The sequence below is a fragment of the Rhinolophus ferrumequinum genome, chromosome 9, assembly GCF_004115265.2.
Source record: "Rhinolophus ferrumequinum isolate MPI-CBG mRhiFer1 chromosome 9, mRhiFer1_v1.p, whole genome shotgun sequence".
NCBI lineage: Eukaryota > Metazoa > Chordata > Mammalia > Chiroptera > Rhinolophidae > Rhinolophus > Rhinolophus ferrumequinum.
This window is the reverse complement of record NC_046292.1, coordinates 31,817,629-31,842,161: the sequence shown is the minus strand read 5'-3', so window position 1 is coordinate 31,842,161 and position 24,533 is coordinate 31,817,629. Positions and strand designations below refer to the sequence as shown.

The following is a 24,533-nucleotide window of genomic DNA, read 5'->3' as shown; positions in this document are numbered from 1 at the left end:
GAATCCTGTTTTCTTCATTTCCGTCTCATTATATCTTTCAGTCCCTCTCCACTCCTTCTTCCTCCGCTCTCTCTCTCTCTCTCTCTCTCTCTCTCTCTCTCTCTCTCTCTCTCCCTCCCCCTCCCTCCCTCCCTCCCTCCCTCCCTCTCTCCTCCCCCTCTTTCTCTCTCTGTTTCCTCTTTCTGTCATTTTTTTCTTCATCCAATCTAGATCTTTTGGTATATTATTACTTAAGGTTTATTTCCCTCCATATTCTCACTCATTGTCCTTTTGCTATATCTGCCCTCACAACCTTCAACTTTGGATTCCTCTGACATCTACTTTGTCTACTCCTACATCTGTTCTGTTAAAGTTCCAGGAGAAATATTATGTTATGTTGTAAGTTGGCACCACTAAATTCCTTATTCCCGTCTTAGCCAAGCCCTCAGACCATTCTGCTTTCTTTTTTTTTTTTTTTTAAGGAAGGCACAGCTCAGTGGCCCACGTGGGGGTCGAACCAGCAACCTTGGTGCTACCAGCACCACACTCTAACCAACTGAGCTAACGGGCCACCCCCCATTCTGCTTTCTTACACCTGCCCTAGACCACCTTTCCACTTCCCTCAGCAGCAATTCTCAACTATCACCACTTTCCTGTTTCAGGAAAATGACCCTGCCTCCTTCTGCAAGAAAATCCTAGCTGACAGATACTGATTTCCACAGCATATTATCCCTACCCATGGTTTATCTTTACTCAGCTCCACCTTCTGTTCCTTTTCTCTAGCCTTAGAGGAAGAAGTTTCCTTCCTCCTATTTAGAACCAGTCCCGTCACCTACGTCTTTTACCCCAGTCTCCTCTGCTTCCCCCGGAACCTTGCTCCTTCCCATCATCTTCCAGGCTGAGTGAGGTCCTCCGTTATATGCTTCCATAGCATTCTGTGCTTGTTTTTCTGTCAGTACAATAAGGAGCTGCACTTAGAACTCTTTAAGAACTCTTCCAACTCTGGAAGTCTGTTTGCTGCTTTTCTTGGGGATGCCCTGAGTACCAATGGTGCCATAGCCCATTCTGCTGCATAGGCAGACCTTTGGTTTGGTAACTCCATATGCACTCCTAACATTCAACACCCTGTCATTCCTGGCACATACAGTGCCACCAAGATCAGGCATTTGGGGTGGTATGGAAGGTGCCTTTTTATAAAACAGCTACCAGGTAGTTATCCAACAAGTACTTGCCCCCAAATCTGTCTCGTTAGAATTATAGATAGATAGTAAGCAACTATGCTTCATAGATCATATTCTTTCCTCTACTTCTGAGCAACCTTGGTTACTTCAAGCATACCTTGGTCTCTAGTTTCTTTTAAGTTGTAATGATTAGGCAGTAGGGAATTAGCTCCGACTCTTCTAGTAGAAGGGAAGATGCTTCTTTACTGGAACATGTTTAAGATTGCCAAATAAAGTAGAAGGTGATTGTCTGAGGGAGGTTGTTTATGTTGCTACTTTGAACACTTCAAGATAACTAAGTTATCACAGAAGGTTTTATCTTCATTGGGATTGTTGTTTCTGGTTCTTATGAGTCACTGTTTCAAGCTCCAGTTCCCCTGGCATCTGAATTCTGGAGCTATCCATGACATTCCCTTTACCTGTTAACATTCATTCATATTTATGCAAAGAGAAGTTTCTGTTACAGTTAAGTTTCTTTTGTATTTTGAGTTTTTGTTCAAGTTTTCTTCATTCCGTTTTCATTCCTTGCTATTCTCTTTTCTACAAACTTTGAACTCAGTTTAGTTTGGAAAAGTTACTCTGTGCAGCTGTATAAACTGTTAGGACATACTCGGTTTGTGGAGGCTTTCTTTCCTTCTTCACTGGTCACTGTGTAAAAGCTCAGCATACACACCAGTTCTCCCACCAGGCTAGAAATCTTTCAGGTCCCCTTCACAGCAGTGCTGGAAGTCTAATAGTATGTCCACATGGGGTGTCTATATGAATTTCAGTTTTCAAACATGCATCTACCATAAACTGCTTCTTTACCTGTCTGTCAGTCTTTTTCTACTCACTCTTCCAGGAAATGAGCGTTGTACTATGAGCATGTCAGGGAATAGAATTCCCAGTTTGCCTTTGAAATGAGCAGAATAAAAACAACTCATTTGCTCCTGTACACATTTTGATTTAGGAGGTGAAGATGAAGGGAGCACGTCCCCCAAAACATCTGGCATTACCCTGAGCCTACAGACCTTTGTCCTCATTCTGTAGCTTTGAAGGAAATGAGAGTCTGAAATCCTCTGAGATCTTGGTGGGGGGAGGGGCAGATTACAGATCTTGTTATTAACTAAAAAGACTCAGATATATTTTGTAGACTCATTAAGAGCTTTGGATATTTAAAATCTTAAGAAGTTTATTCTATTAAGGAGCAAACTGGTATGATTTTAACGATAGTAATTACTTGTTTTTGTTAAGTATTTCATCTTTCATGGACATATTTCCTTTTTTCTGGGCTGCCATTCTGAACTGCTTTTTATTCCCTAGCTCTATAGTTCTGCAGATGTTTTGTTCAATGCTGGTGGCACATATAGCTCTATGTTCAGTTTTCTTTGAATTAAAGCAAAGCTCAGAAAAATCTTGTTTGCAGTCCTTCATAATCCTGAAGACCAGTGTCCATGTGGTAGCCTTTCTCCTAGTTTTCCTACAGATCTTAAAGCTTTGTCCTTGACACACAGTACTTCAAGTTGTTAATATTAGGAGAAAATTTGGGTAAGTAACTATTGAAACACAGCTTGGTCCTTAAACTCCTTGACATTTAAAAATAATCTGTCTAAAGCAGGCAGCTGCTTCTTTGGAAACGTTTCTTAATATCTGCTTTCCTGCTCTCCAAGAATGAGGAAACCTGGAAGCGGGATGATAAAGAGGTAATTCCTCTAGGTTTGTCTTAGGTCAATGCTTAGAACCCCATTCCTTAGCAGATTCCGTTTTGAATGGCTAATAAACTCCTAAGCAGGATATTCAGTAAGGGAGCAAGTACAAAGCAGGGATTTTTTTATCCCAACCAAGCGTTCTACCTTCCTTGCTCTGAATTTAAATGTGAGACTATTTGGAGCAGGGCCTCATCTCTCTGTAGCTCCTAGGGTTATCTGTGGAGAAAAGAAAGAAGTTGCTTGAGAGATCTTATGAGGTAGTAGAAAAGTTTTAGGTTAAAACCTAGGTTTTAACCCCAGTACTACTACTATCTCCCTTTGTGTCCTAGAAAAGTTACTTAACCTGAGTCTGTTTTCTTCATCTGTTAAAATAAAGACAGATGTGCTCGCTTTGGCAGCACATACACTAAAATGAAGACAGAGATGTTATGAAGATTAATATATGTGAAAGCACGTTGCAAAATGCCTGCCACATAAAAACTATTCAACAAATGTTGGATTCCTTCCTTCCTTCCTTCCTTCTTTCCTCCCTTCCTTCTTTCCGTCCTTCCCTCCTTCCTTCCTACCTTCCTCCCTTCCTTCCTTCCCTCCCTTAAGTAACTAGAATCATTTAAAGTGTTGGGTTAAAGTGCACACATAGCGTTATACTGAAAACAGATGAGTGTTCAGAGCAAAAGAGAGCCCTGGGCTAATCAGCGTGGTAGAGTCTGAGCCACAAAGATCATGTGTACATCCTGACCGACTCAACTGACTCAAGAAGAAATAGAAAATCTGAGTAGACCTGGAACAAATAGTGAAATCAAATTAGTAATTAAAACTCTTCCAACAAAGAAAAGGCAAGGCCAAGATGGTGTTTTTAGTTAATTCTATCAAACATTTAAAGAAGAAATAGTACCAATTCTTCACAAAGTCTTCCAGACTGAAAGACGAGGGGACACTTCCCAATTTATTCTGTGAGGCCAGTATAACTCTGATACTAAAGCTAGACAAAGAAAATACAAGACCAGTAATTCTTCATGAATATAAATGAAAAAATACTCAACAAAATATTAGCAAACTGAATCCAGCAACATATACACCATGAGTGAGATTTATCCCAGGGATGCCAGGCTGGTTTAACATCTGAAAATCAATTAATATAATACGCCATATTAATAGAATAAAAGATAAAAACCACACGATAATCTCAATAGACAAAGAAAAAACATTTGACAAAATCTAGCACCCATTCATGATAAAAACTGTCAACAAACTAGGAATAGAAGGGAATCTCCTGTGCATGATAAAGGGCATCTACAAAAAGATTTATCGATAACATTTTATTTAATATTAAAAGATTGAATGTTTTCCCCTAAGATGGGGAACAAGGCAAGGATGTCCTCCATGGCTGCTTCTATTCAACATTGTACTAGAAGTTATAGCCAGTTCATTCAGACAAGAAAAAGAAATAAATGGCATCCAGATTGGAAAAGAAGAAATAAAATTTTCTTTCTCCATAGACACCATGGTACTATATGCCTGTATATAGAAAATCCCGAGAAATCCACAAAACAGCTAGACTTAATAAGAGTTCAGCAAGTTGCAGGACCCAAGATCAATATGCATATACAAAAGTCAATTGTATTTCTATGTATTGGCAATGATCACTCCAAAAATAAATGATAAGAAATCAATTACATTTACAATAGCATCAAAAAGAATAAAATACTTAGGAGTAAATTTAATAGAAGACTTATATGCTGAAAACTATGAAACATTGCTGAGAGGAATTAAATAAAAAAGTTATATGGAAATGCACAGACCCAGAATAACCAATAGAGTCAATGGAACTTGAACAGCTATATACAATGTCAGAAATGTAGTAGATTGGGGGAGGGGGGTTGTCACTTTGTGAGGGGTGTAAACGTCTAACTATTACATTGTTTTGTACACCTGAAACTAATTTTAAAAAATAAAATAAAATAAAATAAAAAGCTATTTTGAAAAAGACCAAAAATGTTGAAAAGCTTACACTTCCCAAATTCAAAACTTACTATAAAACTACAGTAATCAAGACAGTATGTACTGGCATAAAGATAAACATAAAGATCTGTGGCACAGAATTGAAAGTCCAAAAATAAATTCTTATCTTTATGGTCAGTTGAGTTTTACCAAAGATGTCAATGCAACTCAATGAGCAAAAGATAGTCTTTCACACAAATAGTGCTAGAAAAATTTGATATTTACATGCAAAAAGACTAATTTAGACTCTTATCTCACTTCATACACAAAAATGAAATAGACCTAATGTAAGAAGACTATAGACCTAATGTAAGAACTAAAACTATAAAAATTTTAGAAGAAAACATAGCAGAAAATCTTCATGAACTGGGGTTAGGCAAAGAGTTTTTAGATACAATACCAAAAACGTACTTCATAAAAGAAAAAAAATTGATAAATTTTTTTCTTCAAAATTAAAGACTTTAAACCTCAAAAGAAAATAAAGACGGCAGAAGGTCCAAAGTGGCGGAATAGACAATATAATTATCATAATGCTATTTAAGGTATATATAAAAGCATGATTGTGAAAACCAGAATTTTTTAACAGCAATCAATGACAGAATTAGAAATTAAAGTAAAATATTTCCGTTTCAAAACATAACTGTTTCCCCGAAAATAAGATATAACCGGAAAATAAACCCTACAATAAATTTTCAGGATGACATCCCCTGAACATAAGCCCTAATACGTCTTTTGGAACAAAAATTAAGGGCCGGCCCGGTGACTCAGGCAGTTAGAGCTCCGTGCTCCTAACTCCTAAGGCTGCCAGTTCGATTCCCACATGGGCCAGTGGGCTCTCAACCACAAGGTTGCCAGTTCAATTCCTCAAGTCCCGCAAGGGATGGTGGGCAGCACCCCCTGCAACGAAAATTGAACACGGCACCTTGAGCTGAGCTGCCGCTGACCTCCCAGATGGCTCAGTTGGTTGGAGCACGTCCTCTCAACCACAAACGTTGCTGGTTCGACTCCCCAAAGAAATGGTGGGCTGCTCCCCTTGCAACTAGTATTGGCAACTGGACCTGGAGCTGAGCTGTGCCCTCCACAACTAAGACTGAAAGGACAACTTGAAGCTGAACCGCACCCTCCACAACTAAGATTGAAAGGACAACAACTTGACTTGGAAAAAAGTCCTGGAAGTACACACTGTTCCCCAATAAAGTCCTGTTTAAAAAAAAAAAAAATTAATATAAGACCCGGTCTTATTTTCGGGGAAACACAGTAGTAGTTAAATAATTATGTTTAGCCACTTAATCTATAAAAACAAAATTTAGAAAACTATACTATTGTTAATATATGCACGTATATATTTCTCATTATTTATGAAAGTTTCTGGAAGACTTATTTAAATATTGTTTATATAAAACCAAATGGTTTATTTTCACAGTGTCAATGGGATTTGAATATCACTTCTCTGCTAAATTTAATTCATAGTAGGAACCTGAGCTCCACAAAATCAGCTTTATTAATTTTACATCCTTTACCTTTTGAGTATTAACTAAAGTTTAATATAAGTAATGGAATGTTTTAAATAATAATTTTAACCAGTCTATTCTTATTAAAACTACTGCCTAACAAAATGAAACAAAAAAAAAGGAAAAGATAAGAACACTTAACAACTTAATAAGATGACAAACAACCCAATTTCAAAAGGGGCTAAAGTTTTGAAGGGACATTTCACCAAAGAAGATATGCAAATGGCTAATAAGCACCTGAAAAGATTGTCAACAGGGGCGGCCAGATGGCTCAGTTAGAGCTCGAGCTCTGAACAACAGGGTTGCTGGTTTGGATTCCCACATGGCTTGGTGAGCTGTGCACTCCACAACTATATTGAAGACAACAGACTGCCGGTGAGCTTCCAGAGGGGTGGCCAGATGGCTCAGTTGGTTAGAACACCAGCTCTCAACAACAAGGTTGCCAGTTCGATTCCCCGCATGGGATAGTGGGCTGCACCCCCTACAACTGAAGATTGAAAATGGCAACTGGACTTGGAGCTGAGCTGTGCCCTCCACAACTAGATTGAAGGACAATGACTTGGAGCTGATGGGCCCTGGAGAAACACACTGTCCCCCAATAAAATTTATTTAAAAAAAAAAAAAAAGATTGTCAACATCATTAGTCACTAAGGAAATGCACATTTAAACCACAGTGACATAACACTTCACATTCACTAGAATGGCTGTAATTAAAAAAAAAAACAGAAAAGGCAACTCTGTAGAGACAGGAGGCAGATTAGTGATTGCCTGAAACTGAGGCTGAGAAAGGGGATTGATTGGTTGCAAACCGTCATGTGAGATTCTATTCAGGTGATAGAAATGTTCTATAACTGGATTATAGTGATAGTTGTACAGCTCTGTATATTTTCTAAAAATCGTTTAATTCTACACTTAAAACAGATGAGTTTTATGATAGATAATACTTTGATAAAGCTGTTTTTTAAAAAGATACACCTACAAAACAATCAGCCAAATTTAGGACATGGAGTGTTCTACAAGACAGGTGACCCACTCTGATAATAATGGCTTGCCAGGGGAATAAAGCAGGGGAACTTTATAGAATTATTTTGTAATGAAATAACTAAATGTAATGTGAGACTTTGATTGGATCCTGATTCGGACAAACTAACTGTAAAAAGACAAATCTGACTATGGCTTGGATAGTAGACATTATGAAATCGATAATTTTATTAAGTGTGGTAATGACATAGTGATTATAGTTTAAAGTCCTTATCAGTTAGAAATGCATATTACACATTCTGAAGTATTTATAGGTAAAATGACATTAAGGTTTGGAGTGTGCTTTAAAGTACTGTATTAGTTTGCTAGGGTTGCCATAATAAAGTATGGGTGGCTTATAATAACAGAAATTTATTGTCTCATAGTTCTGGAGGCTAGAAGTATGAAATCAAGGTGTTGGCAGGGTTGGTTTCTTCTGAGCGCTGTGAGGGAGAATCTGTTCAATGCCTCTCTCGTAGCTTCTGGTAGCTTCAGGCATCCTTGGCTTGTAGATAGCATTCTCCCTATGTCTTCATATTGTCTTCCCTCTATGCACAGCTGTCTCTATTCAAATTTCCCCTTTTATAAGGACACAAGTCATTGGATTAGGGTCCCCCCAATGACCTCATTTTAACTTGATCATCTGCAAAGACCCTATTTCCAAATAAAGTTACAATCACAGGTACTGGGGGTTAGGACTTCCAGGTCCACTGGGGGATACAATTCAACCCATAATGAATGCAACAAAAAATTTCAAAAGTTTGGAAAATGTTTATAGTTGCTGAAGCTGTCTGATGGGTGCGTGATAATTTATTTTCTTCTCTGATTTTGTGTATGATTGAAATTTTCCATAATAAAAAAATTTTAAGAAATGTATGTGTGAAAGAGATTTAAATTGTTATTTGTATACTCATGTTCATAGCAGCATTATTCACAATAGCCAATATGTGAAAGCAACCCAAGTGTCTATAGACAGAAGAATGGATAAACAAAATGTGGTATAGTAGCCCTCCTTATCTGTGGTTTCATTTACCCATGGTCAACAGAGATGGGAAAATGTTAAATTCCACAAATAAATATTTCATAAGTTTTAAATTGTGCGCTGTTCTGAGTATGAGCATGATGAACTCTCATGCCGTCCAGCTCCATCCTACCTGGGACGTGAATCATCCCTTTGTCCAGCGTATATCCATGTTGTATATGCTGCCTGTCTCGGTTATCAGCTGGATTGTCACAGTATTGCAGTGCTTGTGTTCAAGTAACCCTGATTTTACTTAATAATGACCCCAAAACACAAAAGTAACAATGCTGACCTTTCGGCTATGCCAAAGAAAAGCCATAAATTGCTTCCTTTAAGTGAAAAGGTGGAAGTTCTCAATTTAATAAGGAAAGAAAAAAAAATCATGCTGAGGTTGCTAAGATTTACAGTAACAATGAGTCTTCTGTCTGTGAAATTGTAAAGAAGAAAAAAGAAAATCATGCTAGTTTGCTAAGATAAAGAAACCACATTCACAGAACTTTCATTACAGTATGTTGTTATAATTGTTCTATTTTTTGTTAGTTTTTCATTTCTCTGTGCCTAATTTATAAGTTAAACTTTATCATAGGTATGTATGTATGTATACCTATGTGTGTGTGTGTGTGTGTATATATATATGTATGTGTGTGTGTGTATATATATATATATATATATATATATATATATATATGGGGCTCAGTACTATCCGCAGTTTCAAGCATCCACTCGGGGCCTTAGAATGTACCCCCTGCAGATAAAGGGGGACTATTGTCAGATTCATAAATACATAAAATAGAATGGTGGTTGCAAGGGGCTGGGGGGAAAGGGGAATGGGAAGTTACTGTTTAATGGGTACAGAGTTTCAATTGGGGAAGACTGTAAGTTCTGGAGATGGATGATGGTCATGGTTGCACCACAATGTAAATGTACCTAATGCCACAGAACTGTATACTTGAAAATGGTTAAAATAATGAATTTTATGTTATGTATATTTTATCATAATAAAAAAAATAGAAAAAGAAAGTAATTTGAGCAGGAAATTTCTTTGAGAGGAAATTGCTTCCCTTGATAGACTAAGCTACGTGGTGGTAGAAATCAGATCTGTTTTGTTCATTTCTTTATCTAGCACAATGCCAGTTGTCATCACTAGACCATTAGTAAATGATGTAGAATGAATGTTTGCAGTGGTAAATTCCTCAGTGTATTGACTTGCAGAAATCATTTTTTCAGAAGGAATTTTCTCTTCCTGATTAGATTGCATTATCTGCATTTGGAAAAGAACAAAGTGAATGAGTACATAATTTCTACCACCTTTTCCAGAAGTATTCTAGAAGACATATGATTTAGTATGATTTTAAATGGGTAGAAAAGGAAGGATTCCTGGAGAAGTAGACTCACACTGATCCTTGAAAAGAATGCCCAAAATTTGGAAAGGTAGGATGAAAGAGTGAACAAAAGACCTAGAGGCCAAAATGAGAGGGGCGGGGGAAAGTGGGAATTATGATACTTATATAGTTGCCTCTCTAAGAGCAGCGTGGGACTCAGTGGAGCCATTGCCCTGCACCTTCTCACTTCACCCTTAGTCAGACTGCAAGGGTTTTAGAAGTTGGAGGAACCTTGGCAGTCAAATAGATATTCCAGAGAAGACTTGTATTAAAGAATTTGGAGAGAACTTCGGATAAGGTGAAATGGACAACAGAAATATTAAAGAGGGAACTGAGGCTATAGAGCTAATGGCTGACAGGTAAATATCATGCCACCCGAGAAGTCTGCCCCTGCTGAGCTCAGAATGAAGTCTTCACTCAGGGAATGCAGTATGCAGACGTGAGTGCTCATGTGCCATTGGTTATGCGAACTGTCAAAGCCAGAGCTCTGTCTGGGGTTTGAGGACAGGTGTAGACAGGTCTATTATGCAGACAGGCTAATGACTTTCATGAAGATGCTTTAAAGCCATTGATCTTTGTGTTTAAACAGTAAATGCTTGTCCTTGGATCTTTTCCAGTACTTACTTCATATATACATTTCTTGTTCTAAAATATTACTAATAAGATTATTAATAATTGTTATAATTATTTCACCTATTGGTTTTGTTATTTACTTTAAAAATTGGTATCCCTGTTAAGATCATAAAAAATACTTTATTGCCCTAAATTTTTTTTTTTTAATTGGGGAAGGGGAATAGGACTTTTTTCCAAGTCGAGTTGTTGTCCTTTCAGACTTAGATGTGCAGGGAGCAGCTCAGCTCCAGGTCCAGTTGCCCTTGCTAGTTGCAGGGGGCACAGCCCACCATCCCTTGCGGGAGTTGAACCGGCAACCTTGTGGTTGAGAGGACGTGCTCCAACCAACTGAGCCAGCTAGGAGGCAGCTCAGCTCAAGGTGCCGTGTTCAATCTTAGTTGCAGGGGGCAGAGCCCACCATCCCTTGCGGGAGTCGAGGAGTTGAACCAGCAACCTGTGGTTGAGAGCCCACTGGCCCATATGGGAATCGAACCAGCAGCCTTCGGAGTTAGGAGCACAGAGCTCCAACCGCCTGAGCCCCCAGGCCAGCCCAGCCCTAAAATTTTTAAACATTACAAATTAAAATCTACAACTTACTCTTTTAAAAATAGGTCTATAAAAATAACACAAAGATATTCTTTATGTTTCTGATGGCGTATGTTGTCCTAGGTTTCCTAGTCTTTTGTATCTTTGTCCATTTCTGTTCTACTTTTCTAAGATCTTTCTCTTTTCTTCTTCATTCCCTTTTCCTTTTTTCTTTTTATAATAGACCATTTAAAAAATTATTTTATGTTAGATGAAGAGAAGAAAAAAACGTGGGAGCTTAACAATGATCTTATAGACTCTGAAGATTAAATTTTTTATACCATTTCTCTGAACTTTTATTTTTATTATTGAAAGGATATTTTATTTTTTATTGTAGTGGACTTTTTCTATAGTTGGCAAATTATGTTTTAAATTATTTTAAAGCATACAATTAAAACTCTTTCTAATTGTCTTATTCATTTCCATTTTCTGATTTCTTACTTTATGTTGTAAAAACCCAAAGCATCTCTGGCTCAGAACAATCAGCCAGTTACTCAGATTTTACTGGCGCCTCTTTGAGGTTTTTTGGGTTTTATTCTATTTATTTTGTTTTGTTTTAAAGTATCCATTCTTATTTCTCATATCATTCAAAAATAATAAACTGAAATAAGGAAACCACCTATTTTGGCAACTTACATGCCACTAACCTCCCCATCCCAAGATTCACTACAACTTTAATCTGAAAGAAAAAAAAATCTCTAATTTGCCATCTCTGTTTCTTCATTGTATTCTGATTTGTAGCTAAATCTGTAGTAGTCAGCTAAATTTTGGGAAATTTTTTTTCTTAAAAATGGGAGAATTTTTTTGTTTTACCTACTCTATGGAATGGGAATAAAAAGTTGGGAAAAGTTTATAAATTATAAAATGCTATATGAATGTTAGTGCCATTTTTGGTAGAGATTGATAACAGTTTAGAATATGGTTATTCTAACTTTTTTTCTCCTTTTAATTTTTTCATTAGTCAAATATTAAAGGTATTCCTTTCCTGGCTGTATAATACAAATTGACCACTGCTATAAAAATGAGAGTAATATATCTACTTCATGAGGTAGTTTTAAAGATTCAGTAAATACAGGGAGAGTGTGTTGAATCATTCAAGGAATTTGTAAACCAAGGGACTGAACAGAAAAAGTGCAATTTTCCAAATTGGTTAGATCAAAGTAGAGAATTATTAGGGTGTGAACTTCAGATGAAAACCTGGTACAAGGAAACCACATTCACATTTGCAAAATTCTATTTCCAGAGGAAATAGAATTTCTACTTTCTTCTTCATCCTCATTGTATACAGCAATTGGCTTGTGTGTTGGGTGTGTGTTATAGGTGTGGGATTCCAAGTCTGATTCCTCTGTTGCTCTTTTGGAAGCATTTTGTTCCCCCTTCTCCCAAGAGTGGAAGCCCAGGGTGGTGCACCTTAACTTATTTGATAAATCACTTCTAGGGTATCTAGATCCCATGAGAATAATTTTCCTTAAATCTATAAGCCAGTCAAAGCAAAGTAACATCGTGTAGAAGAAAGATGACAACCAGGAAGCTATGATTAGAATCTTCACTTTTCCACCCTCTTGTTTCCTCCTCTCCCTCAGCTGTCTGGGTTTTTTAATTAAATAAAATAACCTTGGACATATAAACATGACATTTCTTAAAGCTGAAACCAAAATGGCAAACTAAAATAGACAACAACTAGGCAGATGCCCTAATTTGACCTAATTTATTCATTTGTTTGTTTATTCAACAACTATTTATTAAACATTTACTCTGTATGAGGTATAATGCTAAGTGCTTGCTCTAAAGATAAATCTCTACCCTCGGAGAACTTTTAGTCTAGTGGGAAAAAGACAAGGAAATAGGCTGTCACTTTACTGTGTGATAAGTTATCTGATAGAGGCAGACGTAAGTGTTGTGCGAAGCAGGAAAATGTTAGTTACAAGAATTTGATAGAAGAAGGCTTGTCAGTGATTTGATGGCTCATCGATTTTGGTTTAATATCTTTAGACGCCTAAAAGCTTCATAAAGAATGAGATAGGATTTCAATAAAGAGACGACCTTTTCTGGGATAGGATCCACTATCTTGGTCTCCCCAGAGAGGGATGTAGGTAGCGTGGCTCTGACCCTTACAAACTTACTACCTATGCCTACTACCTAATAATAGGATAGAACCCTTGTTATCTGATTGTGAGCCCCTTCTCTCTTTTGTATTTGCAGGTACCCTAGAATACGTTTCCACACAGGTCTCGTGGACGCCCATCTCTACTGCATGAAAAAATACGTTGTGGACTTCCTAATGGAAAATGAGTAAGAAAGCGGGAGATAGAGTCAAAGCCACAGTGTTTAGGCTACCCTGTATTAACAGTTTTAAACTTTGATAATGTTAGATAACCAGTTTATATAACCAACAATTGATTTTCACCTTTGTTTTAGAAATGAAATTATGTTATCAGCATACCATTATTTTATCTGTATCACAGAGTCCCCCGCTTGGATTTTTGGAGTCTGTGTTGTAACAAACCAGAAAAATATTTTTATAAAACTAATAGTAACCTGTGATGCCTGTCTGCACAGTACCAGTCTCTTCTGACTTCCTTCTGCAAGGGTGAGCTCCCCAGCTCGAGTGCTATTTGTCTCCAAGCATATGTCCTTCCTCTAGGCAATCATCCTATAGATGAGCCCTTTTAGCAAAGGGCCAGACTTACCCAAGAGGAGGGAATAAAGAAAAGAAAGTTTCCGTGCAATTTTAGGAAAGAAGCCCACCCTACTGAGTGAACTTTCATGAATGCAGAGAAACAAAATTTGGTACTTGTCTGATTTTGCTTTGAGAACAGAACTGTGGGCTTTAAACACATCCTATGTCTGGCAAATTGCAGGACTTGGGTTTCCAAAGAGAAAACCTCCTTTTGAGGTTGATCTTAAGGATTTTTGGTAGGAAATGTAACTAGAGTCCTCAGAGGAACAGCCAGGAAAAGATTTAATAACTGCATGGTAAAGAAGAATTGCGGCTAGTCTCCTTTGATGGCTGCTGAGTAAGTTTCTGCCTTGAATAACACTGGCGGATGGGAAAGCAAGCAGGCTGATACCACAGCAGCCAGTTCCCTCAGACCGGCTGAGGAACGGAGTCGGAGAACCTGAGTTTAAATGTCAGCATGCCCTTGGCTGATGGACTTGGATATATAGAGGAATATTAAGGAGAAGGGGAATTATTCTTCTGTGCCCAGTAGATATTTCTTGCAGCATCCTAACCCTCATCCCCCACAATACCTGCTAAACGCCTACAGGAAGGCCCATGTAGAGCCAATGGTAAAACAAATCATTTGGACTCCTGGAAAGCTTCCCCAGGGATTGTAATTTCTCTGTTTTCCCTCCCAGGACACTGTTCCCCCGCTCTCCTCTGATTTACTATTCGTTTTTTTGCATTCAATCAGTAAATACTTATTAAGCACCCATTATGAGGCAGGCATTGCGCTAGATGAGCTGTGGGATCAATGGTGAATAAGCAGACATAGGTTCTCTCATGGAACTGACAGCTAAACTCCACAGTGGACTGTAGAGACTTTGCTTTTTAAACAGCAAGAAAACTTACCTTAGAGAATGATCCAGGACCTGTTTTCCAGTTACCAGTCTGGGCTATTCATATTCCAAAAATGAAGTTAACTCTTGGCCATTAAACGGTTTAGTTTTTATTCCCAAATGGATATGGAGCCCTGTGAAATAGGCTCTGGCTTTGATGTGCTGGGAGGGAATGCAATAGTAGAGATCATTGTTTGTTTGTTTTTAAACCATTTACTATGGAGAATTTCACACAAGTACAAAAGTAGAGAAAGTAATGTAATAAACTCCCATGAATCGGTCACACAACGTCAACAATTATCAATTTATGGCCACTCTTGTTTATATATGCCACTACCCATCTCCCCACTGTCACACCAGATTATTTTAAAGCAAGTCATTCTGATATAATTTCATCTGTAATTATTTCAATTATAATTATCGGGAAATATTTCAGTATGTATCTCTAAAACATAAACAACGTATGTTTTTTTGTTTTGTTTTTTAAAGATTTTATTGGGGAAGCAGAACAGGACTTTATTGGGGAACAGTGTGTACTTCCAGGCCTGTTTTCCAAGTCAAGTTGTTGTCCTTTCAATCTTAGTTGTGGAGGGTGCCGTTCAGCTTCAAGTTGTTGTCCTTTCAGTCTTAGTTGTGTTGGGCGCAGCTCAGCTCCAGGTCCAGTTGCCGTTGCTAGTTGCAGGGGGCACAGCCCACCATCCCTTGCAGGAGTCGAACCCGCAACCTTGTGGTTGAGAGGACGCACTCCAACCAACTGAGGCATCCAGGAACTCAGCGGCAGCTCAGCTCAAGGTGCCGTGTTCAATCTTAGTTGCAGGGGGCGGAGCCCACCATCCCTTGAGGGAGTCGAGGAATCGAACTGGCAACCTTGTGGTTGAGAGCCCACTGGCCTATGTGGGAATCTAACCGACAGCCTTTGGAGTTAGGAGCATGGAGCTCTAACCGCCTGAGCCACCGGGCCGGCCCTAAACAACGTTTTTATCTTTTAAACAAATACCTCAATACCATTAAAATTCCTAAAAGTAAATAAATAAATAAGAAAAAGACAGAAAAAAAAAACCTAACAATGCTTCCTTAGTACTACCAAATGGGATTGTAGCTTTTGGTATCTGCGTACCAGAATACCAGCATCCTGGCTGCCGTAGCTCCTTTTTAGCTCATTTTACCACCACCAGTTATCTGTTCCCCCACCTGGCAAGTGTAATATAGTGTTATGTCCCTTGAGGACAAGCCTGAATTTGGTGATTCTGTGGCCTCTGGCCAGAAGCTCTGCCAAATGGGACTTTCTCAGAACCTGCTACAATGGAGAATGATACAGAGACTCACCTCAAACTACTTCCCCATCTCAAGATCTACTAGAGAGACTCTTATCTCTTTCTTCCCCCATCATCCTTCACTTCTCAGAGTTGTTGGGATTAAAGGATTAAAATTGGTAAATTTCAACATACGAAGAACTATATAAATACATAGCAGGACAAATTAGAATGGTACTCGAGGGAGACTCTTTCTTCCTGTCTGAAATAGTGGAAGTCTTGTCTCAAAGTTGTGGGAGATAGGGTTGAATTGGTTAGCGGGAGCAGCATGCAGGATATCTTGAAAGCTAAGCAGGGAGTTACAGATCTTTAAACAGAATAATCCCATATGGAATGAGCAATGATGCAACCTAGCGGGAGGATATAGATGATTCTGGGTGGGAAAGAGACTCCTTCAAGGTAAGTAGGAGTCATTTATTATGATCTGGTTATGAAATGTTAACTCTTTTAGGGATGGAAAGGAAAAAGTAAACATATGAGACACCACTTCAAGAAAAGACTGCTTTAGCAGTGTTATCTTTCACTTATGGAAGTTAACATATTCTGCCCTGTGTCTTTTTTAGTTGTTTACATGTTAATTCTTCCACCCGAATTCTTTGAGATTAGATACCCACTTGCATTGGTAAGGCATTCAATATATGCTTGGTGAATGAGAGGAAAGGAAATGTCATAGCAGAAGTAATTTGGTACATCAGCAGTGGAAAAAGAGATGAGGATTTCTGCAGTTTACTAAGTAGGAAAGCTGTGAAGAAAAGAAACCCTGCACTGTCTTTAACAGGAAAAGTTTAGTAACTGAGCTTTGTGAACTTGGACAGGTGTCCACCCTTCTGTACCTCACATTCCTCATCTGAAAATTGGAAATAATAGTACCTGACCCATATGGTTGTGGTGGAAAATACTTATAAAGAGCTTAGAGCAGTAGTTGATGCAAAGTAAGAACTTGAATTAACTTTTAGTTGGTCACCTACTGGTGTCAGGTACTATGTTGCTAAGTGGTAAATATAAAAAAGTGGCGTTTCTGCCTTCAAATTGCTCATAGGTTAGGGAGAGAGGGACAAGTTAAACAAATTGTTACAGTAAAATGTGGTAAGTATTAGAATATAGTAGAATAGTACAATGGAAGCACAAGAGAATTTGGGGGGATAATGGAAATACTCTATATCTTGATTTGGGGTAGTGATGACAGTAGAATAATTTGACAAAACTCATTGAACTGTATGTTTAAAGTGGGTGTATTTTATTATATGTAAACTACATTTTTTAAATTGATTTTAAGTTTTAAAAAATGAGTTGGACTTGCCACAATTTTTTAAAAACTCAAAGCAACGGACATTGAATTATACCCAAATATATTCTTTTTTTTTTTTAACTTTTTTATTTATTTTTTTTCCCTCTTCTTCCGCCTCCCCTCTGCCCCCACACTCCAGTTCAAGCCGTTGTTTCTCAGTCTAGTTGTGTAGGACATAGCTCCCTGGGCCCATGCTGGTATTATGAGCCTTGTGCTCTCCCCAGCTGAGGCAGTTGGTCACCGGTCGTTGGCTTATGGCTGCTGGCCGCTCACAATGGCTGCTGGCCACTCACTGCAGCACACGGTAGCCCACGGCAGCACACAGCAGCCGGCAGCAGCTCATGCCAATCTCTGGCTGCTCACAGCAGCCCAGCTCCAGGGAGAGCTGTTCACAATCTTAGCTGTAGAGGCACAGCTCACTGGCTCATGGGGGAATCGAACCAGCGACTTCGGCATTAGGAGCATGGCGCTCCAACCACCTGAGCCACCAGCTGGCCCCTCTTTTATTTATTTTAAGTGTTTTTCCAGGACCCATCAGCTCCAAATCACAGTGGCCCATGTGGGGATCGAACCGGCAACCTTGTTGTTAAGAGCACCGCACTCTAACCAACTGAGCTAACTGGCAGCCGTCCCCCACAGATATATTCTAATTGCTGTGTTGGAGGCTGAGGATGCTAAGATGAATACAAAATATCATATGCTATTGTCTTCTATAAGCTTGAGAAAATTGTACTATGAAACAAGAGAGAAAAAAAATGAGTCAGAGATCCCAGTCTTAATAAATGGGGAAAGGACACTTCAGGCAGTATCATGACAACTCTGCTTTAGAAAGACTCCAGCAACAGTGGGTTGAAGGAGGGGATTGAAGGATTATTGAACTGAGCTTACATCAGTGATTCAGATTAACTTTAGTGGCAAAACCCATCCCTAAAACTGGGCAGAATTTAATAGCCTAATGTATTTACTTACTGTTTCAATATTGATTTTTAGCTAACATTCAAATCATCTCTCAACTTGCTAGTCACTTGCCTCCAGACTCTTCCCTTCTAATCCATCCTTCCACAAAACCAGAGGGCTTTCTAAATTGCAAATCTGACCATATCATTTCCTATTTTACCAGCTTTGCCTTGTCCCAAGCATTTACCAGCTAAAGTAATACATGGGCCCAGGAAGTAGTGCATGGGGTAACAAGACTATGACAAAAGTTGCTGAGGGATGCTACAGTTTGACTTGGATGCTAATATCTTTTGATGAAGACTTGCTTGTCTATCACTAAGGCACTTTGCTTCTGTTAGTAGGTGATTTTAGACCTAACCCAAGCTTTCTAAGTTTCACGTAAATCTTAAAAGCCATTAAAAAAAAATAAAAAGAGGATTGATAAGTTTGACTAATAACAATTTTTTTATTAGTTTCAGTTGTACAAAGCAACATAATAGTTAGACATTTACACCCCTCCCTACGAATAACAATTTTTAAAGTTCTGCATGGTGGGGGGAAGAAATAAACAGTCTAAAAATAACAACAAAGGAGGGGGAGGATATTTGCAATACCAGGGTAGCCCAAATACTAAATTACAAAGAACACTTTAAAATTAGTAATGAAAAGACAAATGACAATAGAAAAATGGGCGAAAGTTATAGAAAAAGCTAGCACACCTATGAAAGATGCCTGCTATCACTCATAAATACAAAATGCATATTAAACAGTTTTATTTCTTTTTAACTTGTATTTATATATTTATTTTTAAGTGTGTTTTTCTAGGACCCGTCAGCTCCAAGTCAAGTAGTTGTTTCAATCTAGTAGAGGACGCAGCTCACAGTGGCCCATGCAGGGATCGAACCGGCAACCCTGGTGTTACGAGCATTGTGCTCTAATCAACTGAGCTAACTGGCTGCCCCATATTAAACAGTTTTAGAATATGATCTCCATCTGTCATATGGCGTAGATTTTCAAATTTTGTGATAAGGCTAGCAAAGCTGTAGGGAAATTCCCTTATAGTGTTCTGTATAAACTTTCTGAGGGGCAGGCAGTTGATAATCTGTCAAAACTTAAAATTATATTCTTTGACTCAGCAGTCCCTCTTCCAAGAATCTACCCCACAGAAATATTTACTCAAAAGTATGGAAACATTCATTGCAAAATGTTCTTTGCAGCATTGTTCATAATAGGAAAATTATAACAATTTAAATACAGTACATTATGGTATGTCCATATTGTGCATCTATTAAAAAGAATGAAGTATATGGTGATATGGAAAGATTTCCGGATATGTTTACTTAAGAAAAGGCAAGTTGTAGTATTAGTGTATATTTTCATTGTAATATGATTCTATTTTTTGCTTTAAAAAATAAAAGGATCTCCGTATGTTTTCGAAGGTTTTTTTTTTAAATCCATTTCTGAATACAATCTGAATACAGATGGATGTTCTAAAGATTCTCTTGAACATTTCAATTCAAAATATCTTAATGTTGTTTATAAAACTAGAGAAGACCCAAATATCAAACAATTATTTTTAAGAAAAGATTTTACCAGCTTATATTCTGACTACCTTTGTTTGAGAGTAACTGTCTCAAATCACCCTTACTAGTAATGAGAACTATTTTAAATTTGGCAATTTGGGGAAGAAATTGCATCTTGTTTTAATTTTTATTTATTTAACAATATTTTTGAACATTTATATCTATTTCTTTGTTAAGGATAGTAATCTTTTTGTCCTATTTGTAGCAATTATTTTGTCTTTTTAATTTGGTGGAGTTTTTTATTTACAGCTAGTAATCAAGTCTGTTGTTCTCCTTTGTGATTTCTTATTTCTTAGGAGCTTAGAATTTCATGAGGCAGGTGTTTCTGGGAAGGCTGTGTTTAAGAGGGAAGGGAGAAAGTGGAGTTGCCCAGGCCCAGGGCAGTGGATCCAGCTGCTGGTCTTCAGCCCCAAGGTCAGGATGTTCACAATGGTTCACAGTGGCCTGTCCCACTTCTTGGCACAGCCTTGAGTTGCCTCTACTTTGAGTAGGAAACAGGAAGAATACTTTTTGTCTTCCATTATGCTCTAAGCCAGCCGCACTATGGGAACTGACCTGACACTGAGTGCCAGCAGAGGCAGGTGGGACCTGGCAGGACTGCTTCATGTCCTCTCTTCAAATCACTGTCTAATCGCCTTTAAAGGGCTGTGCCTAAAGGAGCTGTGTGCCAAGGTTTGTTTGCTTGCTTCTTGCAGTGACAGTTCTGTTTGGCCCATAATGTAAATATCATGGCTCTGAGATCCCCCAGCTGCCCATGCTTTGTAATTCTTCAAAGGGAACTGATTTGTTTTCCACCAGAGGGGGCCAAGGAACATTTGCTACCCACACTGCTTTGGCACATTAAAAGAGGAGAAAAAGAGCTAAGAGTAAATGTTGTTTCGTTCTTTGTATTCATATGGAAATTTTTAATCTCTATCAAAGGATCAGGAGAAAAATCACATTGAAATTCAATACAAGAGCTTCCAGTTTACACAGAATGTTTCAAAGATGTTTGACTTGATCCTTTAAAAATGATAAAAACCATGAACTGTGTAGCTCCAGGGTTCATAATTTTGCTTATCCTCCTCAGCCTCCGCCTCTGTCTTGCCTTCCTACCTACACTCCAGCTGTGTGGTCCTGTGTCAGCCTGCAGAGCTTCTTTGAATGGGGGCTAGGGGAGGGGGTGAGAAGTATGTACAGCAGCAATCAGGTTTATAGGGCTGTTTTTAGTCTTGTAATTGGTCTCCCTGACTTCAGTCTTCTCATTCCTGACCACCATCTTCTTCATTCTCTCTATTCCAGGCCTATTTCCACTGCTACAAGAATGATCTTACTAAGAAATAAAACTGATCATGTCACTTTCCTGCTTAAAAATTACCATTGGCTTCTCAGTTCAGGCTTTCCAGACTGCCACAGAAGGCTTCCATGATCTGACTCCATTACCCACTTAATCAGCCTCATCTTCTACCCTCCTCCTTAAATTAATAATTTGGCTACTGTCCACTGGATTACAAATTCTTTGAAGTGAGAAACAGTGTATTTCCAAGACCTAGCACAGTTACTGGCATATTAATAGGTGCTTGTTAAATGCCAAAAAATTAATTAGTGGTTTAAAATTCTAAAAGGTCAAAGTGTGAGAGAGAAAACTAAAAATTATTTGCTAGTCTGTCACCGCTTTGTGCTTTCATTTCCTTTGCTCAGTATAAATCATAAACATACTCGTTGTACTAAGGATCAGGTCACTTCTTCCCCGTTACAGATTCCTGGTCATTTGGACCAAAAATCCTGTCTCAATATCCACCAGAAAACACCACACTCCGTGACACCAAAAAAGGCAAAATGAAGGAAAGCTCCAAAGCTCTTGGCCAAGGTTACTTACTGCTAGTATCTGAATGGTGTAAAAATAGTGCAGGATTTTTTTTTGCCTCTGAAAGTTCTTTTAGGCATTGATCTTTGATCTTATTTTCCGTTAGTGCTATCCTAAACTAACCTGATTACATAAAAGTAAACTGAAGTTAATTTTGTTGTGGAAATTCTTTGCTAGCCATTGGTAAATGAGTACAACTGTTAGAATGTGAGGAAGCCCACTCTTAAGGAGATGGGAGGATGAAATCTGCATGAGAAGTTCTTAGTCATTAGAATGGATTTTAAATTGGCAAAATCTAAATCAAACCAGGAGAGTAGTACCATAAAAGCTAAGAAAAAATGAGAGGCAAGAAACTTAAGAATGGCCTATAATTGTAAAATTTGATAATTTGCATAAAGAATAAAAGAATCGCCTATAGTCCCTTTACTATGAGGGAGTATAGAGCAGAACCCATGTGTGCAGTCTTTGAATAACACAACTGTTAGTATTAGAAAAAAAAGTCATCACCACAACAGATTAAAGGGAAAAAATATGAGTCCATGGATGCAAAAAAAAAAATTTTAATAAAATTCAATGCCCATTCATTGATAAAAGCTCTTAACAAGTTAGGAATAAAAGAGAACTTCCTTGATCTGATAAAGGATATCTACACAAAAAAAAAAGCCTATAGCATGTGCCGACTATTGGCTATAAAGCATGAACCCCAATATCTACACATAGCAGACAGTCAACAAATGATACTTTGATGATGGAAAAAACCTGCAACAATCATCAGTCTAAGTGACAAAATGTTTTTAACATTCCTTTTAAAATCAAGAACAAATATGGATGACTGCTATCAGTGCTTCTATTCAGCATTATATTGGAGATTTTAGCTAATATGGTAAGACAGTGAAAAGTGGAAGATATAGGGATTAGAAAGGAAGAAAAAAATTGTTGTTTTCATAGTTGGTATGAATGTCAGAATCTACAAATAAATTATTAAAATTAACAAGACTTTTTAACAAGGAAATTGGCTATAAGATCAAAATGCAGAATAAATTTAATTTCTATAAACCAACAAGAAGAAAACAATTGTTTAAAAGATGCCATTTATAATACCAACAAAAAATATACTTAGGATTAATCTAACAGAAGATATGCAAGGCCTTTATGGAGAAAAATTCGTAATGTTTTTTAAACAACTTTTTTCAATAGACCAGAGCACTCTACCTTCTCATGGGTTATTGCCAATTAAGAATCAAGGCACCATGTTAAAATACATACACACATGCTCACTCACACATACCATGTAGATAGAACTTTGTGAAACACTGTTTTCTGCATAGATCAGAGGAAGGGATTCCCATATTCAGTACACTATCCTCCTACCTCCAGCCTGAAGCTGATAGAGAACTTAGATCTGCTGCTTCTCCAGAACTGCCAAATCCATGCCACTTTTGATCTCTGTCAGTCACAAGGTGGCATGACCAGAAGGAAGTTGGCTTTTTCTTGGATGCACAGAAGATCCAAATAGTCAGATTTCTCCTATTTGACCACTCTTTCTTCCTAGGTCGATCACTTCCATCCGAAGTGAACTGATTCCATATCTAGTAAGAAAACAGTTCTCCTCAGTTTCGTCACAACAAGGACAAGAAGAAAAAGAGGAGGATCTAAAGAAAAAGGAGCTGAAGTCCTTAGGTCAGTGCTTGGGTTGGTGCAATATGGGTAGAAGTAGCAGCATCTTGGAAAAAGAAGCCTGCCTCAAGGCAACATATCCTTGTCTAGCCAATAGGCAAGACAGGCTAGCTGATGCCACTCTCTGAGATGTGAGTAAGCTTATGGAAGCAGATCCTATCACTTTGCTCTTCAGGGACAAGCTAATCATACCTCCGGTTCATAGCTCAGGTCTGGCTGTGTTCCTCACTGGACTATTTTGACTTTAACTCTGCCCACTTTTCAGTTCCCCTGTTCTCCAGGCTCTGGGCAGCCCCACTTCTGACTAACTCAGTTTGTTCTGTCAAGGAAAGAAATGTGAAGGAATGTATAATTACAGTCCAACCAGAGGCCAACCAGACTGTCTCCTTTCCAGGATGTAGGGGCGAAGCCTGCCTTGTTTGCTCTCATATCCCTGCCTAGAAAAAATATATTTATCAAATAAATTATTAGCCCTGTCACCTGAGGCAGGTTACTCAGTCTTTTTTTTCCCCAAAACAGTATATTTTATTTGACATTAGACAACATACTCCCCAATTTGTGATATGTAGATTGATTTCGATTGCTTTTTGGTGTACTCAGTCTTCTAAACCCAGTTTTCTTACAAAATAAAAGATCTCAAATGATTATTATAAGAGTTGAAAAACTGGGGCCCAGGCATCAAGTCCTGTGCTATTTCTGTCATAGCACAACTACCACATATGAAAATAGAGGCTAGCCCCACAACATGGCTGGTTACTAAAGCCTTGACAATTGCTTGGGTTACTTCATGATTTACAAGAGTCATCTATTTTATTTTTCCTAGTAGTACTTGATGTTGGTCAAACTTGCTTGTAGGACCTCTTTTTAAGCATTTTTGTGTCATACAATATTTCAAATGTACAGGAAGGCACATTGCCTCTTTTAATTTGACTTAGTCTTTCAGGTTTTAGTGGCATTTCCCCAGGGTCCACGCTGCATGGGTGAGTTCCAGGGAGAGAGGTGTGAGTTGTACCCTCTTTCAAAACTTGTCTAAGTCTATGTCCCCTGTGTCAGTCTCTCTCATTCACTTGCTCTGTTTGGGTGTTTATTCTAAAGATATTTACAGTTTTATAAAAGAAGCCAGTACACGGACCTTTGCTCCCTATGATGCCTGCTGGAATGTCTGTCGAGGAGACAAATGGGAAGATTTGTCCAGATCACAGGTGCGCTGCTATGTCCACATCATGAAAGAGGGGCTCTGCTTTCGAGTAAGCACCCTGGGACACTACATAGAAGCAAACAAACAGGTGAGAGGATGAGTTTACAAGAGA

The 24,533-nt window shown here is 38.2% G+C and overlaps 1 protein-coding gene across 2 annotated transcripts in view; it reads left to right on the top strand.

Moving 5' to 3' along the window:
• Positions 1-24,533, top strand: part of EIF2B3 (eukaryotic translation initiation factor 2B subunit gamma) — a 107,390-nt gene that overhangs the window by 59,269 nt on the left and 23,588 nt on the right. For both annotated transcript variants that reach the window (XM_033115388.1, XM_033115387.1), the window contains exons 6-8: positions 13,222-13,311; positions 23,099-23,226; positions 24,319-24,509. In XM_033115388.1, coding sequence (XP_032971279.1) covers positions 13,222-13,311; positions 23,099-23,226; positions 24,319-24,509 — 409 coding nt within the window. The remainder of the gene's footprint in view (positions 1-13,221; positions 13,312-23,098; positions 23,227-24,318; positions 24,510-24,533) is intronic.